This window comes from Branchiostoma lanceolatum, chromosome 8, assembly GCF_035083965.1.
Source record: "Branchiostoma lanceolatum isolate klBraLanc5 chromosome 8, klBraLanc5.hap2, whole genome shotgun sequence".
NCBI classification, from domain to species: Eukaryota; Metazoa; Chordata; class Leptocardii; order Amphioxiformes; family Branchiostomatidae; genus Branchiostoma; species Branchiostoma lanceolatum.
Window position 1 is genome coordinate 13,039,455 of NC_089729.1, and position 17,589 is coordinate 13,057,043.

Here is a 17,589-nt window from a genome sequence, read left to right on the forward strand (position 1 = left end):
AACGACACAATAGAACCTTTTTTTAGATTCTATGGTTAAATCAGTTGTTATCTACCCCAATGAAATCTTGTTTATCTTTCATCTGTGCGTGTATCACCCAAGATGTAGATTTGATTTCCTAAATTAATTTCAGATGTGAACATATCTCCATATTCGTTCCCATAATGTGCTTAAGATGCCGTGACAATCAAGATTACGTTTTTTTTGTTCGAAGTCGTCCCCGTGTATTTCAAAGTTAATTTGACATCCATTTCTGTAACCATCCGTTCAATGTGTGACATGTCAGTTAAGAAGGGCGACTTTAGGATTCTAAACTAACATACAGAAAGAATGGTGATCATTGTAAGATACTCTGTGTGATGCAGTCGATGTGTCAAGAAGTACATTGTGTATATAGACGTTAAACATTGGCTATGTTGCTATTGTTAGTGATACGCTGAAAACTGTCATCCCAATGTTGCTAAGAACACTAAGAAGACAAAAATATATTCATTCGAAATCTAATAGGTGGTTGTTAAATTTATGTGCTGGTGACAGTTATTGGTGCTGTCAATCACTGACTTTCAAAAAAAAGTATTATACGACATGTTTGTTAAAGTCCTTGTGTGGTTATCTTTGACAAGGCTATGGTTGTGGTTGGTTGATGAAATAAGGTTAGTATTGTGACGGGCAACTAAGTTAACGTTAGAGTAGGAAAGTATCAAGGTACCCATTTTGTAAGAAACAGAAAAACAAAACATAACGCTTTGATATCTATGTAATATGTATATCAGTAACATACATGTAGTATATAGCAGATACATATATATCAGGATGTCATCTATGCTTCAAAAACCGTACTAGATGTGATGTCGTTGTGGCTATGGAAAAAACTGTATTTATTGTTATGTGTGAATTCTTGTGGCTTTAGATTTTGTTCTGTTTTGTAACCAATGGAGATGTCGACAGGAAAGGAGCTGTCACTTTGCATTTTGGGTCAAATCAGGTTTTAAGTACATGTAGTTCTATATACTAAAGCTACTTTGAAAGCACTGTTTGAAAAAGATATACCTGGAACAACCTATGTGTGCAAGCAATGTACCCAGACAAACCGTAAGCACTAAATGAATTAAACCACTTTGCTACAAAGCACGGTAACGGAGCCCAGTGACTTTACTCTGTGATATCACTTCTCGTTGTAGCACTTTCTGATTGGTAATGTGTAGTTGTCACAAAAATAATGTATAAATATACGTGACGTCATAACCGCCATGTTTGTTGGTTAAACCTGGAATAGCAAGGCCTATACATTTGCATGCGTTTATGCCATAGTTACGTATAAAAATTCAACTTTAACTGTCAGATTCCAGGTTTAACCATCCAACATGGCCGATTATGGACACGTGAGTGCATACGTCCATAGTTTCTATTTTTTCTGCAATTTTTTTCTTCTTTCTACTTGAAAATTCATCTTCCGTTAATTTTTCGTATTTTTGTTCTTGTGTATTTTTTTCGAAATTATTCCTTTTGATCGTTGCTCTGAGTCCTGTGGCACGCCCTGTGCAATGAAACATTTCAATAAAAGCTATTAAGTGGCTGCACGTAGAAGGTGAGTCAGTTTTGACCATATTGGTCACATGTACCTTATCTTAGCGTAGGGCTAGACTATGTAGTGTGTCTACTTAGTGAATACGTGATGCATTAGTATAAGAAATGCGTGTGATTGTGACTTCTATCTTAGTTTATTCTGACAAAGATGAATAAAAGACCACAAAGCTTGTAGACTTTTTTGCTCATGTGATGTTAGTATTGTACATTGTATTACATAGTGTACCTCAATGTTCATACGTATGCAACTTCATTATATGCGGATAAACAGATGAATAGTTTTGTGTTTTGTGCTGTGTTTACTTTCCCCTGCCCTATATCGTATATCTGGAGACACTCTATGTGTTTTATTGACAATTACTGTAGAAGACCAAAAGTACACAACATGCATATGCATGAACTGGCAATTGCGACGGATAAAGCAGAACATGTTGAATAACGAAGAGTCAAAATCTAGATCTAGGTCCATTTTATTTAGCGATGAAACGTCTTAAGTAAGTTATTCCGCATCTATGGTATCAAGTTCGCGTTGAACAAATATTCATAAAACACTGGTGCAAGTTTTCAATGGTAAAGAGGTCGAACCCCAGACTAAGGACAAAGCATGACGCATTTGAATTTATGAATTTTTTCGAATGATACGGGAAGCAAAATAAAAATCGTCCTGATTTTCATAGCTATACTCTTACATCTTAAAAGGTACATTTTGATACGCCAAAAGACAGTTACTCGGCAAGCAACTGGATAAATCTATGAAACAGTCAGACGTTTCAGACAACATCAGCATCATCGACGTATATTCGATAGGAATGCCTCTAGATCTTAAGATATTGAATTACAGGAAATGACAATATGGCATTATCATAATACTACTACAACTTCTGTCAGTCTTAACAGACTAGGACAATCACTGCGAAACAGATAAGACTAAAAGTTGAATTTGAAAATAAAATCAAAATATTCAGAAAAAATTAACATATGCCCTCAAACTAAATTAAGAGTAATGTACGAATTACCTACGATTGTCTCTTATGCCTCAAACTTCGGCCTGTTAACAGGGGTCACATATCATATTCAAAGTCATATTTGACGATAAACAATCATAATATATTGGATTTCCAATATGCATGATACGACATTCCGCAATATATGTATTTGTTTTCGCAAACAAGAAGGCTAATTTCTATTGGTTACAAACCTTTTCCAAGAAAAAGAAGATAATTTAAAGGCACTTTTTTCTACAAATACGTCGAACCTACGTAAGCGCCGGCGTTCAAATTGCCGGTAGGTGCTTCTGCGCTTGCGCCGTCCTGAACACCAAACAGCTTTTGGATGTCTTCGACTGTCTTGTTTTTGGTCTCTGGCACCTTGACTGCGATGAAGATGCACAGCAGGACACACACCACCATGAAGATGAGAAACGTGAAGGCACCAATCCTCGCCTGAAAATGGAAACATGCTTTGATTGACAAGTAATTGTTTGCGTTTAACTTGATAGAAATGACATGATCAGATAAATAAAACTAACTAAAGACACTTAAATCCTTAAAAGTAAAGTTATGGAAAAAGATCTATAAGGCGGGTCATAGTTCTTACTGTGCATGTGCGCACCGTGCGTAATTAGTGTAGGGCTAGACTATGTAGCGTGTCTCGTAATTTCAAGTAGTAAAGGAGAGTGCCCCTGGGTTCTAATAGTTCTTGTCTTGAGCCTTTTTTTAAACATGCTCAGATTCCGTCGGTAGGGTTACATAACAATGTCCAAACCTGTTTGTTGATGTCTCAGGGGCCTTCAACTTCGACGTATTACCCGCAATGCATTTCTCTGCGCATGCGCAGTTGGAACCACGAACTTTCTTATTGGCTTACCTGTAGTATGGGGAAAACCAATCCCACGATGGCGTTCGCGATCATGTTGCCACTTCCGCCAATCATGTAGGCGGCAGGTCGCGCTCCCTGGCGGAATATCTCACCAGTGATGATGAACGGTATTGGGCCTGTCAAGATATCAAAATTTTATCAACTTGCATACTGTTTTATGACGTTGCTAACGACTGGAATAAAACCAGTTGTCTTTATACATGTTGGGCTGGAAAATAACGAGTTTTTACCCATAAAACGCCTACGTGACATAACGACTATTGGATGGAGAAAGGTGTTACAGTAGTTGATGACGTATAAATGGTAAAAACAAGCTACTTTACTGTTAAATGCAATGTGTCGCTTTATAGATGCTGTACGCGACTTATAACCAATCAACCACAAGTTACTAGGGAAGCAACAGAAACGATAAAAGGTATTGGAGACTGAATGTGCTCATATGTAACCACAAATCGGAATCCACAGATATGGAAGAAAAGTGTCTATGAACGTATCACTGGTTAAGCGTTCGAGGTCTCAATGACAATATATAGACCACTTTGATCAATAAATCGAAGATCTCGTACCTCCGTTTTTATTTGAATTTGAAAATATAACAAAACCCAGTCCATTTTACACATAACATGCTCTACCCTCACAGGTCATCCTCGGGTTCATGACATCATCAACAGCAACATTAATTTCTGGAATTCCTGCATGCCACAGGGAACAAACTTGGACCCATGACAACTTCGGACTCACACCAACACAAACAAACAAACAAACAAACAAACAGACAGACAGACAGACAGACAGACAGGTAATAAACCTTACCAAATCCAATGGCGAAAGCGATGACATAGAGGATGACGAAGACTATGCTGAGGTAGGCGATCCACTGGTACGGGTTCACAAAGGGAGCAGCAGTCGACATTGTGGCGTTCTGATGCCCTGATTTGAAAAAAAAAGATGATAGAAACATTCTTTGGGGGAAAAAAGTGCTATGTACTTCATTGTGACTTTAATTCGAAGTAAGATAGATTTTATCATTGTTGTCTTTAAGATGTAGAGGCTTGGCTTGATGGCAACTTGATGATATGCAAATTATGCTGATTAAGACTGAATTTGCATAATCAATGAGCAACTTTTATAATTCTGCTATATTAGCTTATCATGCTTTCGACAGACGTACGTTCGAAGAATGTATATAATAATATAAACTATGCAAGTCAGGACATCGTCTGCACAACAAATAAGAAAATACTACGTAATCATATCTTATAAAGGGTATAGTATGGTACTTATAACTTTGATTCTTCGATTCAATTCTAGTTGCTAGCATTTGTCATATCTTCTTTTTTTATATCCTTACCTGTTGCAATTGGAAGAACACACGAGCCGCCTACAAAATCTACGACACCAGTTGGCCACCGGCCCTGCTGGCAGCCGCACTCACAGTACAGGTTCTGGAGAAACGGTCAGAAACGCTAATGTGAACTAGTATACATAATTCACCCTAGACTCAAAACCAACAGTACTTCCTGTCGCGCGATGGAACAAAAAACTATGACCTCGAGTCCACTCCTACAACCTTTCTGAGACCATTCTGCCAACTGTGAAAGCTAACACGTCCTGTTAGTGTCCCCGCGGCCGACGTGCCTAGAAATCAAATGCCAATGCTGTGGACACGCAAGACCGTTGCAAACTCCAAATGATTACAAACTCACCCGTAATAAATTAAACAAAGTTGGACTTAGATTACAGCCTTGTCGAGCCCCACAGTTAGTTAAAACGTTTCTGTAAGATCGCCGTTGGTTTTAATGCAATTTTTAGTTTTTGAATACATGTTTTTATGGTCATTGAAAATTTCCTCCCTATTCCAAGGTTGTTTAATTTGAATAGTAGACCTGCTCGCCAAACGGAGCCAAAAGCTTTGCTAGAATCCTCAAACAAGAATAAATTCGAGCATTTAATTTGAGATGGCTGTGTTTAATTCTTCAGCTGTTATCAAAGCATCAAGTGTGACGTACTATGTGCTTGTAATAGGAGGTGAGGGGTGTTTGGGCGTTTTCAGGGGTGGGGAGTTCAGTTTCAGAATTTTTGATATTGTCAGTTTATGACTTGTTTACAGTACTAAAATGCTTCAGCCAAATCTCATTTGATATTTGGCAGCTCTGTTGTGTTTTATCTAGTTGGTTAACCAGTTTCCAAAAAGCGATTGGGTCTTTTTCCCTAAGAGAAGAAAGTTGATCCATAATTTGTTGATGAAATTCCCTCTTTTCTTTCCTAATAGTTTTCTGTATTCCTTCTTTGTTTTGAAGAACGCTCCCCTCACGTATGAATTAGACGGGTTTTTCTCAAACAAAGAGGCTATTAGTAAGTTCTTTAGTTACATTTCATTTCGGAAAAGATTTCATCAAACCATTTCTTATTACGAGCTTTTTGTGGACGCTTTTTATTGAATCTTACACATAATGATTTGAACCCGACGTCCCTCAGCATAGAAAGTTGGTCTGGTCTTATGAGGCTTGTTCTTATACGCGTACAAAATTGGTGTGTTACGCCTCAAAGTGGTTAACCGGTTATGCGAACAAAAATGTCACATAGGATCCTATTGACCTTCAAGTGCTAGCTCGGTGCTGATTGGCTCACTGCGTATGTTAGATAGGTTCCTATTGGCTTTCTGATGCTAATATTGGTGCTGATTGACAGACTGCAATTGTTACACAGGTTCCTATTGGCCTACATCTGCAAGACTTGGTACTGATTGGCTCACTCTATATGTTACATACCTTATGGTGCGTTATACTTTAAGGCGGTTCACTGATCTGTGGCCAAACAAATACAACAAAACAAATTTAAAAATTTAAAAAAAGCTTTTACCTCCGTCAGACCCAGGGTAACGGTCAGGATGGCAAATGAGAAAGTCATGACGACAGCCCCCCACAGCAGAAGGGCCTTCCTCCCTGTCTTGTCAATAACAATCACCTGGACAAACAACAAGTCGGCTATCTGCCATTCTTAAAGACAAGAACATTCTACGGGTGGATGCGAGATAGTTGACTTATGAAATAGTGTTTCCCGGTCAGAATCGAGACGACTCTAATATCATCGAGATCACTGAAATATCATTTAGAGATCAACGAAAGACGCGTTGGTGAACGTTGAAATATTAATCAGATCATTGACAAATCATTGAGAAATCATTAAAAGTCCTGTAGGTATTGAATGATCAGTGGAAGATCTTGGAGGTCATTGAGATATCATTGACCTTGGAAACCATTGACCTTGGAAATCATTGAAAGATCTTGGAAAGATCATTGTAAAACCTTGACGATCATTGAGAGATTTTGAAGACCTTGGAAATCATAGAAATATCATTTGAAAGTCATTTGAAGGCCATTGGGATCATTGGAAGGTCATTTAGATTATTGGAAGGTCAATAATATCATTAAAAGGCCATAGATATTATTGGAGGGTCATTTTGATCATTTGAAGGTCATTGAAATCATTAAAAGACCCTTGAGATCATTGGAAGGTCATCGCGATCATTGGAAGGTCATTGTGATCATTGGAAGATCATTGAGATCAATAGAAGGTTACTGAGATCACGGGAAGGTCATTGAGGTCATGTGAAGATCATTGAGTTCATCGGGAGGTCGTTGAGATCACTGAAAGCACCCCCCTTACCGAGACGACTGTCACCAGCACGTTGATCCCACCGACGCCGATGGTCGCGTAGTCGCTATACTCCTCGGGAACACCCGCCTGGATGAAGATCGACGTGGAGTAGAAGAAAATCTGAAAAGTAATTTCAAAACAGCTTATAGCTTGTAGAATTGAAGAGACATCCAAAGCCAAACATGGCCATTGGCATCGTATCGTCTGGTGAAGAAAAACACCATAAACTTATCTATTATTGCACGAAGAAGCCTGACACAGTTGCACTGTTTCAAGTTTGATGTTGTAAATCAACATGTTGTCACATATGATAGATATAAAGGTGAAACATTATTCTTTTTTAAGATGAACTTCCAAAGACCTTCAAGCACTAAAGATGGTCATGTTGATAAACATCATCAGAAAACCTATCCAGTCATAAACCATGATGCGAGTGGGGGATACAAACTTAGTCACGTTTGGGACCGCATCCTTCCCACTGCAGCGACACATAGATGCGAGCTATGAGTAGAGCACAGCAGTGCTACCGAAACGTTACGTCAGTAACAGGTGAATATCTATTGGCCGTAAACAAAGAACATCGCAAGAAACTTGCTTTGCTAGAATTTTATCAAAAATCAACTGTCTCAAAAAACTCAAGAGATACATGATGAAGCCGCACCGCATTTACTCCAGAAAACTGTTGCCCGATCAGTAACACGACGCAGACCAACAGCTGAGGACGTAGAGAACGAGACTGGACCAGTGCCAGCAGGCTCATCTTCGGCTCCTTCAGTTCGTTCTCGTGCTCAACCTTCATCTCCTGGATGTAGACATCTTGGTTGACGTGTGACCCCTGCAGCTTCTCCAGTGCTGATGGAAAAGACACAAGATCTTGAATACCGCCTTTAACCTTTCTTAAAGACCTGCCCAGATGAATGGAGAATAGAGAGCGATAGAGGAGAAGGCCATGAGCACCCGTGAGACTGTCACAGCCAGGTGATGATGGGGAGGAGGATGACCCTAGTAGAACCTTTCTTAAAAGTGACTAGTATTTGATACATCATTATCATCATCATTATGATCATCATTATCATCATCATCATCATCATCATCATCATCATCATCATCATCATCATCATCATCATCATCATCATCATCATCATCATCATCATCATCATCATCATCATCATCATCATCATCATCAGGCCCGTAACTGGTCCACTGTAAGGGAAGCACAACGTTCAACAAATGTCTCCCACTTCTGGCAGTCCTCCACCGGTCTAGCTAGCTGTATTTTTTGTTTGATCTGACCATCGTTTTAGGTCACTGGTCCATGGCCGACGCGGCCGCCCCCGGGGCCGTTCGCCCCCCGTCTTTCCCTGTAGAATAGTGTGTGTTAGAGTGCCCTTTGTTCTGATCACGTGTCAAAACCACTGCTGCAGTCTTTTCTTTTTCACCATTGACCGGAATGTTGCGAGTGGACCTGTACATGTTAAGGTGTTGATGTATTGTTTGACTTCTCTGTTCGTGGTGTGTATGACAATTAAGGTGAACATCTCGCTGCTAAAGTTCTGTATCTGAATCTAATATAGCCGGTATAACCGCCATTCGGCGTAACACACCAGCTTTGCAGGCACGCGGCGCGGCAACAGCTGGTTAAATTTCACTGAACGGCCTGTTACACCTCTAGTAGTCTTTGCACATCGGACTGCAACCGTTCTTTGAAGCTATTTAGTGAGGATGCTCCTACAGTACTTGATGATAACGAGGTCCATTCTACTATGGTTCTCGGAAAATATGAATTTATGAACACATTAATCCTTGGTTGATAACTTGGTTGATGTTGAAGCGACGCATCACGTGCACTGCCCATAGTCTGTATTGCCATATACTCGGGCGAACATATTTTGTAGTCGACAAAAGTGTGGTAACGTTAGACTGGTTTTCCAAATTGGCTGTACGTCTTACAAGTTAAAGATCTGCTCGACTCACAATCTGCCTTTTTGGAAGTCAGCTTGCTCAATTCAGCGAGAGTGGCGGCAGGATGGCTTCAAGAAGGACGTTATTATAGTGAGATAACTCCGGCACTTCTTTAGATTACCTTTCTTAGGAAGGGGTTGACAACAGAGGCTGTCTATGCCTCAGGCCATTCACCTTTTTTTAAACAAGAGGGTATAATGTAGACCTAAAATACATTACTGCTGTTTCATCAAAATTTACCAAATTTCTTCAAATACGATCAAGTGCAAATGTTTGAATGTAAACTTAACTAGAGAACGTGCAAATTTGGGAAAATATGATCAAAATCTTATATGAATATTGTAAGTGGTAAATGGTAAATGCAGAGCCACAGTGCTGACGTAACTACAATATTTCCATTTCAATGAATCTCAGGTAAACAACTCGCATTAAGAGATTTGAACATCGCGCTGTACTGGCACAACCTTCGGACGAAAAAGGTCATACTAAGTCTACGGCTGGCACTTTCACAGAACAAGTATGCCATCACCAATAAGATCTCTTATCGGGCCAAACGGTAACAGATTGTGTGTTTTACCAACCTTTTCTAGCAGCTTCCGAGTCGTCTTTATCTATCAGCAGACATCTCGGACTCTCAGTGAGAAACATCATGAAGAACGACTGCAGGACAGCAGGGATGACGTAAAAACCAAGCAGATACGGCCACCTCTCTTCGTTTCCTATGAAAGTAAAACAAATTGAATGTTGAAATATATGAAGCTAGTATTGAAAGAAATTGTTTGGATATTTTCAAAGACGAACACAAATATTAAATGGTGCGTTATAAGTTTTTTGATATCACGAAATTCTAAAAAGAATCTGCCGGCCGCGGTAAAAGTTTTATGGTCTTCTGCCACCTTCCTCAGGGCAATAATGACAGGACCAACTTCCACTGCTAGGTGGCGCTGCAGCGGGGAGAATGCGGTCCCAAGCATGACCAAACTTGTACCCCCTGATCATGGCTCATGTTTTTTCAATCAGTTTTGCCTTGGGGAAGCAAGCAGAAGGATCAAAGAACATCATAATCTAATAATGGTATTGTATTTATGTCATACTAGGCCTGGGCCGCGAAAACGTTCCATACGGGTGTTCCGGACCGGGTGATAACTTTGGGTTATCACACGAGCTTCCATAGAATATTTAGAATACATTTGGAGTGCGCCCCTATTGAAAATTCGAATACTGGACTCGGTAGTCGAAATGTGCGACTGTTACAATTTTTTTTCGAGGACACCAAATTTTCTCAACTTCTTGCGCATCTCGCATTAAAATGTGTGTTTTCTCGGGTGGGTGCGACATCGGTTCCAGCTCTCCCGCGGGTCGGGCTGGTACCTCGGGTGATACGGAATACTCTGTGTTGTATTCTATATTTATCTTTTGCCAATCTGATAAAATTGTTCACGTAGTATTCACTCACCCAGAATCTGCTGAAGGCCGAATATCTGAGAGACAAGGATGCCGATGGTTATGGAGAGCTGATGAGTGACTCCTATAGCCCCGCGCAGGTTGGGCGGCGACACCTCAGACAGGTACATCGAGACCACCCAAATAGCACAGCCTGGTTCCAAAAACAGGGTATTGAATGTGACGGCCACTTTTTAAAATGTTATGGCTATAGCTTTAACTATCTTTAACATTGAAGAAAACTTCCATCCGAATATAATTTCATCAGGTTGGTAGAACACAGGATACTGGAGATTTCTTTTTACACAACCAGTAAGTCTCACTTGCTAGCTAACGTTTCGGTATGTGTCTCTCAGACACCTTCCTCGCAGCTTGACTGGAGTCCTGCTTCTAACCGCTATAAGTAGCCGAGGTAGGTGGCACTTTTGCGAGAACACTGGTTGTGTAAAAAGAAATCTCCGTGTATCCAGAAAACTTCCAGTTTGTATGCTTATCCGTTGTAACAACTAGACCAGAACAAGTCACACTGAACCACCTAGACTTGTTGGACCGTACCATTGTGCACCCCCATGATGGTCCTCCCCACGATGATCATCTGGAATGACGTCTGCATCTTGGAACCCCACATCAGCAGGGCACCAGTGACAGACAGAAGGTTGATGGACACAATTGTCCATTTCCTACGAAAGGAAGAACAGTGCCGTTAGTCACTATCGAGTCAAGCTTCGTTGTGTTGATTAAGTAGGTTCCAGTTAGTGATATAGTCACCTCACTTCTGCTACGCAAACCTCACATAGTAAACCTACTGCTGGATAACAAAGGTTTTTAATCCACAAAATAATAGTTACTAAGTTATTGCATCAGACGTTTAGGTGACCGTTTGTCACCTTTCTCAGGTTAATACTGACATGTTTTACTCCGCAGTGTCCGCACTGCAGCTAGGTGTCGCTGCGGCGGTGGGAAGAATGCGGTCCCAAACGTTACTGAGTCTATATCTCCTCTCATAAAACTGCTGCAGCTTATGTTATCGAATCATCTTGATACTGTTTGGTGTTATCAGACGGAGGACGTCACAGATTAGTTTCTACATTTGATCCTCTGCTCTGTCTGTAACCTGCATTAAGTGATGTCATATATAGGCTGTGAATTCATTCAAATTTGCTGGGCCCAAACCCTTCGTGTTGGCATGAAAGCTACATTCTCTTTTTATATCAGTTGATATGTATTTCTTGGACGTACCTTCCAAGAAAAGACCTGGTGAGAGGCCCGACCAGAAGCGAGCCGACCAAGCCCCCTAGACAGTGGATGGACACCGTGCAGGACCACAGCAGTGTCGACTGATCACTCCCCAGTTCAACACCAAAGAAGTGAAAGTACGACTCATTGTAGAATTTCCTGAACTCCTGTAGTGGTTTACCAAATAAACACTTATTAATTGAGCAGTAATTTTCAAAGTTTATGGTTGTTTTTATATAAATGTTTTTATTGATTTTTCATATAACAAACATAAAACAACAGAAAAACAAAATGTATGGCACATAAGTCAAATAAACAGTCACTAAATAACGTATACACCATAATCAAAACCCCTATAAAGTAAAGAAACAATAATACACAATGTATCTAAACAAAACTTTTGAATCAACCCAGAATTAAGATGGTAACAAGTTACCTTCAAAATAACATTGATCAAGGAAAACAGAAGTTTATGTTAAACCAAGATGTGTCATAATAAATAACTACAACTGCCAATGGAGGTCACTTGTTTGAGGAGAGCCACATCCCGAGAACGCATCAAATTTGTCGACAAGAGTAGGGGATCTGTTTTTATGAATTTTCAGGAAGTTAGACATATTGTCGGCTCTTCTTCAAGTCTTTTTGCAAGATATATGGACACCAAGTAGGGATGATATGAAAACGGTCAATCAAGAGTTCTAGACTACTGTATGATTATGACCACACAACAAGCAATGTACAATGTACAAGACATTTACAAATAGTTTGTCATCAATAGAAATCATCTGCCATCAGCCATGTACTGGTTTGGACCGTGCTCGACATACAATGCACCTGCACAAACTGTATTGGAGGATGAATTTCGTATACGTCCGACCTTTAACTTATTACAGATTTGCGTAGCAAGACCTTTGTTGGATCCGTTGGCATGTGTGGTGGCTGCCATCTTGAATTGTATTTTTTTTTAACGATTTCGCTCAATGCAAGGCCGTAAGAGGCCACTTCTCAGCGTTGAACTAATGTGGCATAGGTGAAAGACAACAGTGTATGTTTGTTTTGAAGGTTTGTAGGTTGTATTCGGGGGGAAAGCAGTGGGCTGGGAGGGAATTCCAAAGTTCTGCAGTTCGTGGAAAAAAGCTGTTGCTGTAGAATGACTTTGAGGCAGGTAACGTAACATGACCAGTTTACGTCCGATTTATTCAAAACGTTATATATTCTAAAACCGCGTGGACAGAGCCAAATGTTTAACCCATGGGTAGAAATATCAGCTCTTCTAACAAGAAAATGCATGGTCTGTAAGTTTTTCTCCGCCCGTTTAACGCCGTGCGAGCATGTATTTATACTGGAGTATATGGTGTAGAATTGTGCTAGGCTTACCCTTTATCGTCCACCTCAGTATTTTCCCTTCTAGTGCTATGCTTGAAGAACACAGACCGGAAAAAATGCACAGTAGCTATCGAAAGTAGTCTACAGACAAATGACAGTAAAGTCACTATGTTTGTCCCTCCGCTTGCCCGACGCGATGGAACAAAACAATTTTTGTATTGTGAATTTCCCCGAAATCAGCAGCACGTGGCGTTCACGTGATAAACGCATGGCCATGATGTTATGCCGTACAAAAATGTATCATCTGAGCGGGGGTCGCTAGGTTCTATCCAACCTTCCTAAAACTGGCAAGAGTTTCAAACCTCGAATCACCATGGATAGTCTGCATATCAAAGAAAGGTTTAACGTCAGCTACGTTTAAAAGATACTAGCTATCGTGTAAGTTAGAAAAACATGATGGAATACGCGGTGTCAAATTGCATATGAAATGCGTCATGCATGACGCTTCCGTGCAACTTGTTGTTACTGGTTCAGGAGTTTATTCTGTTATGTCGCTGGACGTAAACCCTTTTAAATGTTTTGTATAAAAGAGAGAGATGGCTGAGGATCATACTTATGACGTTCTTTGTTTCCAATGAGAACAGGCTTTGGCATAATACACCGCGACATGTGCACATGACCCAATCTGGACGTTAACTACTCCTGCACGTAAATAGGTCATGTTACGTTAGTTGTACAGTATAGTGGTGTGAGTCAGAGGAGAACCTGGTAGTACGCTGAAAAAGTCTCTGTGGTGGGACGAGTTGTGAAAGTTCTTCGGAACACTGGCCGTGGAAGTATCTATAGAATAGAGACAGGGAGGCAATGTTACGTCTGTGAGAAAGGGAGTCTAGTTTAGAAGCCAAACGATGACCAATGACCACACTGATTCTCCGTTGGATGCGGTCTAAAAGATTCAAGCAATCCTTTGGAGCTCCAGCCCAGAGATGTGAACAGTATTCCATGCAGGGACGAATGGTGGATTTGTACAGGTAAAGTATGCTCTCTGGAGTAAGATAGTGACTGGCTCTGAGAAGCGAACCAACTTTCATTGCTGCGGATTTGGCGATGGACTCTATGTAGCTTCTCCAGGACAGGGCCTTGGAAAAGATAAGACCAAGAAGTCGGAAGGAGTCACTCTCTAGTAGTTCATTTTCATTCATAGATATCGGTGGAAGAAAGGGTTCTCGATATCTATAAATGGAAAGGAGCTTCGTCTTTAAGGAGTTAAAGGTTACTAGCCATTTGTCACCCCAGTCCGCAACCGAGCCTAGATCACGTTCTAAATTAGCCGCCATTACTGTTTTGTCTAATTGGGATGATGGCCCGTCAGAACAGGAGTACAGAGTAGAGTCATCAGCATAGATGTCACTGGGTCGCCATACCATTTTATAGGGAGGGGTGTTTTTTGGGTCGCTAGCGTTCTCTCTATTTTTAACAAATCGGCACAAAGCTATCACACATTCAACTCAAATAAAAAGAAAAATTCAATACCAATTCATATCTATAAAAAGACCCCGTAATCTCTAAACTAACATACCAAACCTGAAGTATATGTAGTTTTTAGAGGAGGAATATCTTAAATATCTCTTAATAAGCACCAGGGAAAGATTAATGCACACAGACGTTTATAGAACAGCGTGGATTCATGAATGATCCTCTACACCAGAATGAAAAACTTGATCTCCTGGGAGCGGACTCTGGGACCTAATGCGCATGCACGGATTTATCTATTACTGATTACAGAAGGCGAACAGAATAATGATGTGCACGTAACGTTACCTGTTCTGGTGCGTTCAGCACACTGACGGTGTACCCGAACTGGAAACTGCCCAGGTCGGCGATAAACACACAGAAGGCCAGGAGAAAAGTCAGTTTCTGAAAGTCAACACATTTGATGCATTACTATAAGTGGTGAGCTAAACTTAAGCCTGAAGTTTGATCATTCGCACCATACGTATCGACGAAATACGAACGATTCCGAATACATTTGTATGTAATCTAATAAAGTGTATGATGATGAGGGAGGCCTTTGTACAATAATTGCTGTACTTATACAGTTTCTGCCTCGTCATTCACCGTCTTTTTTGCGCATGCATTCAAAAACTTCTGTAACATTTTACAACACATTGAAGACATGCAATTTATTCTGTTAGCCGTAACAACTTAAGTTTCAGCGAAAATAGAATATTTTTCTACTTTGCTTTTGGACTGACAAGAACAATGTGGCACTGCACTCAAGTTTTTTAACAGTGCCACGTACAGAGAACAACAGTTTTCGCATCTGGATGGGATGAGGAAAGTAGTGTTAAGTGCCTATCCTAAGGGAACAACATTTATGGCGTCATGGGATTCGAACCCGAGACCACTAGGTTCCGTTCCAGACACCCTGCCATTACGCCACATTTACACCACCCCACGAATCTAAATTTCTTGTCTGCACCCAACGTTATGTGTTCTTACGATCTTTGGCATATTTCATTATCTCGTACTCACCAGGTTTCAATACTCACCCCTTTCGTGGCTTCAGAAAAGTCCACCTCAGTTTTGGTACTGTCCTCTCCCTTCATTTCTAATCCTGCACCCTCCTTCTCATGAAATGACCAACAATGGGGTTTAACAAAACGGCCTATATTGAATGATCCATGTCAACCATTGAAAACCCGGCCGTATGGGGTCCAAACATAGCAACATTTTTCATCGGAGAAAAAAATTCCTTCAATGGGCTTGTTTGTGTACATGTCTTACAACTTCTGCGAAATGTTTACCGCAATTGGCCCATTTTTGTAGGAGTTATACTGTAAAGTTTGCGCGATGTCCGCTGGGGTCCAAACGGATGATTTTGTATTGTTTATTACGTAATATGAAAGGAATTCCTCTCCGATAACCGAAAGTTATTGTTGTGTAGATAAGTTAGATACCGACTTTTTAAGAAAAAATGTATCATTTTACTGTAAAATATGTTTTTACTCAATTTGCATAAATTGTGATAATGAGACACAAATTAATATTAAATAGATTAATTGAACAGTTTATCAACAGAAAACACAAAAATAGCCAACAGAAAAGATCTTTGTGATGGAAATTGAAAAGGGCATAAGCATATGTGTTTCTTGGCGGCAGATAATTATGCATAATCAAATAATAAATTCTTTATTTTTCACATAATACTGATATTCCTGATTCAATAACATTCCTATGCTATCAGTTTGGTTTTGGAACGATATTATTGTTAATTGAAAGAAAAGGGCACTGAAACTGATGGAAAAAGGGGTTTTGCTCATTTTCTGCATTAATTATGATAATGAGCCTTAATTACTGACACCAGATCTTGGCAAAATACTCTCCATATATTATTGAAACAGTATATGTACACTAATTACAAAAAGGACCACCAGAAATATATTTATGAGCAAAACAAAATGGGGTCCGTTTAGACCTAATATGGCCAGATTCGACGCAAAAATGTATTGGTTGGATGAGGGTTAAAGGCAGATTCAATTACAAAGTTGTAGTGAAGTTAAGAAATTCAAAATAGGAAGTAATCATCTTAGAGAACCCATTTGTCTCCATGATATTTCTATATATTAGGAGGAAATATCATCGTCCACACATTCAACGGGCGTGGGAAAATCTTTGGAGAATCTTCCTTTTTGTTTGCATTTTGGCCGTTAAGCATGCACTTGTATGGAAATGAAATAGCTCCTTGCATACAGCGGTAGCCTTCATGCAACGTTAACTGTGAAAAGTTGCCTTTGTCTGAAATGTGCAAAAAAAGAGCCCGGTCGCCTATCGTCCACGTATCTTTTCTTTTGTTATTGAACAGACTAGCCTGACAAATCGCGCTCCTAGTGGCCAGCCGGTCCTGTGACCGCCATCCCCCTAGCTGGGGGTCAGTAACCTCCGGCCAAGAGCTTGTGTAAACACAGGCTATTGAATAGACATGCAGCAAAGAGAATCGTCCACAAAAGTAAGACACATTTAATCTGAATGTTCCCACGATATTCAACCAGACGTGTGGTGACCGTTAACAGACTAGCATACATACTCTTTGCCTTCGAAAAGACAGAATTTGCTGCTATGAAAACCAAGAAAATTAACTTTGCGTCAACACCGTGATAAAAAGACAGAAAGTGTCATCACAATAAGCAATCTGAACACCATGTAGTTTGGATTGCGTACTAAATATTGAATCTGACCAAATATTCAGACTCAGTACATACATATACATGTCTGTCTGGCCATTTGATCTGTCTATTCCCATGTCCAATTTTGTAGGTGAAAAAAGCTGACAATTTTCTATCGATTTTTTATTATTTCATCTTATCAGACTACTTTGCCCAAACTGCTAACACACAAAGTATTTCATGGTTCAACTAGAAAATTATCATATTTCAGTTTCAGGCCATGTCGCATTTATGAGCACGCCATGTAATGCTAACAACCCTGGTCCGGCAG

At 40.1% G+C, this 17,589-nt stretch overlaps 1 protein-coding gene across 1 annotated transcript; it reads right to left on the reverse strand.

Moving 5' to 3' along the window:
- Nucleotides 1-1,702: 1,702 nt before the first annotated feature.
- Nucleotides 1,703-15,701, reverse strand: LOC136440645 (solute carrier family 2, facilitated glucose transporter member 5-like). Its single transcript, XM_066436735.1, has 13 exons — nt 15,645-15,701; nt 14,914-15,009; nt 11,770-11,933; nt 11,086-11,210; nt 10,544-10,684; nt 9,669-9,806; nt 7,787-7,977; nt 7,135-7,245; nt 6,328-6,432; nt 4,817-4,910; nt 4,279-4,395; nt 3,454-3,581; nt 1,703-3,029 (listed from the first exon to the last, which is right to left on the reverse strand). Exons 1-13 carry the CDS (start codon nt 15,699-15,701, stop codon nt 2,826-2,828), a joined length of 1,671 nt encoding a protein of 556 aa, XP_066292832.1. The 3' UTR covers nt 1,703-2,825.
- Nucleotides 15,702-17,589: the final 1,888 nt, after the last annotated feature.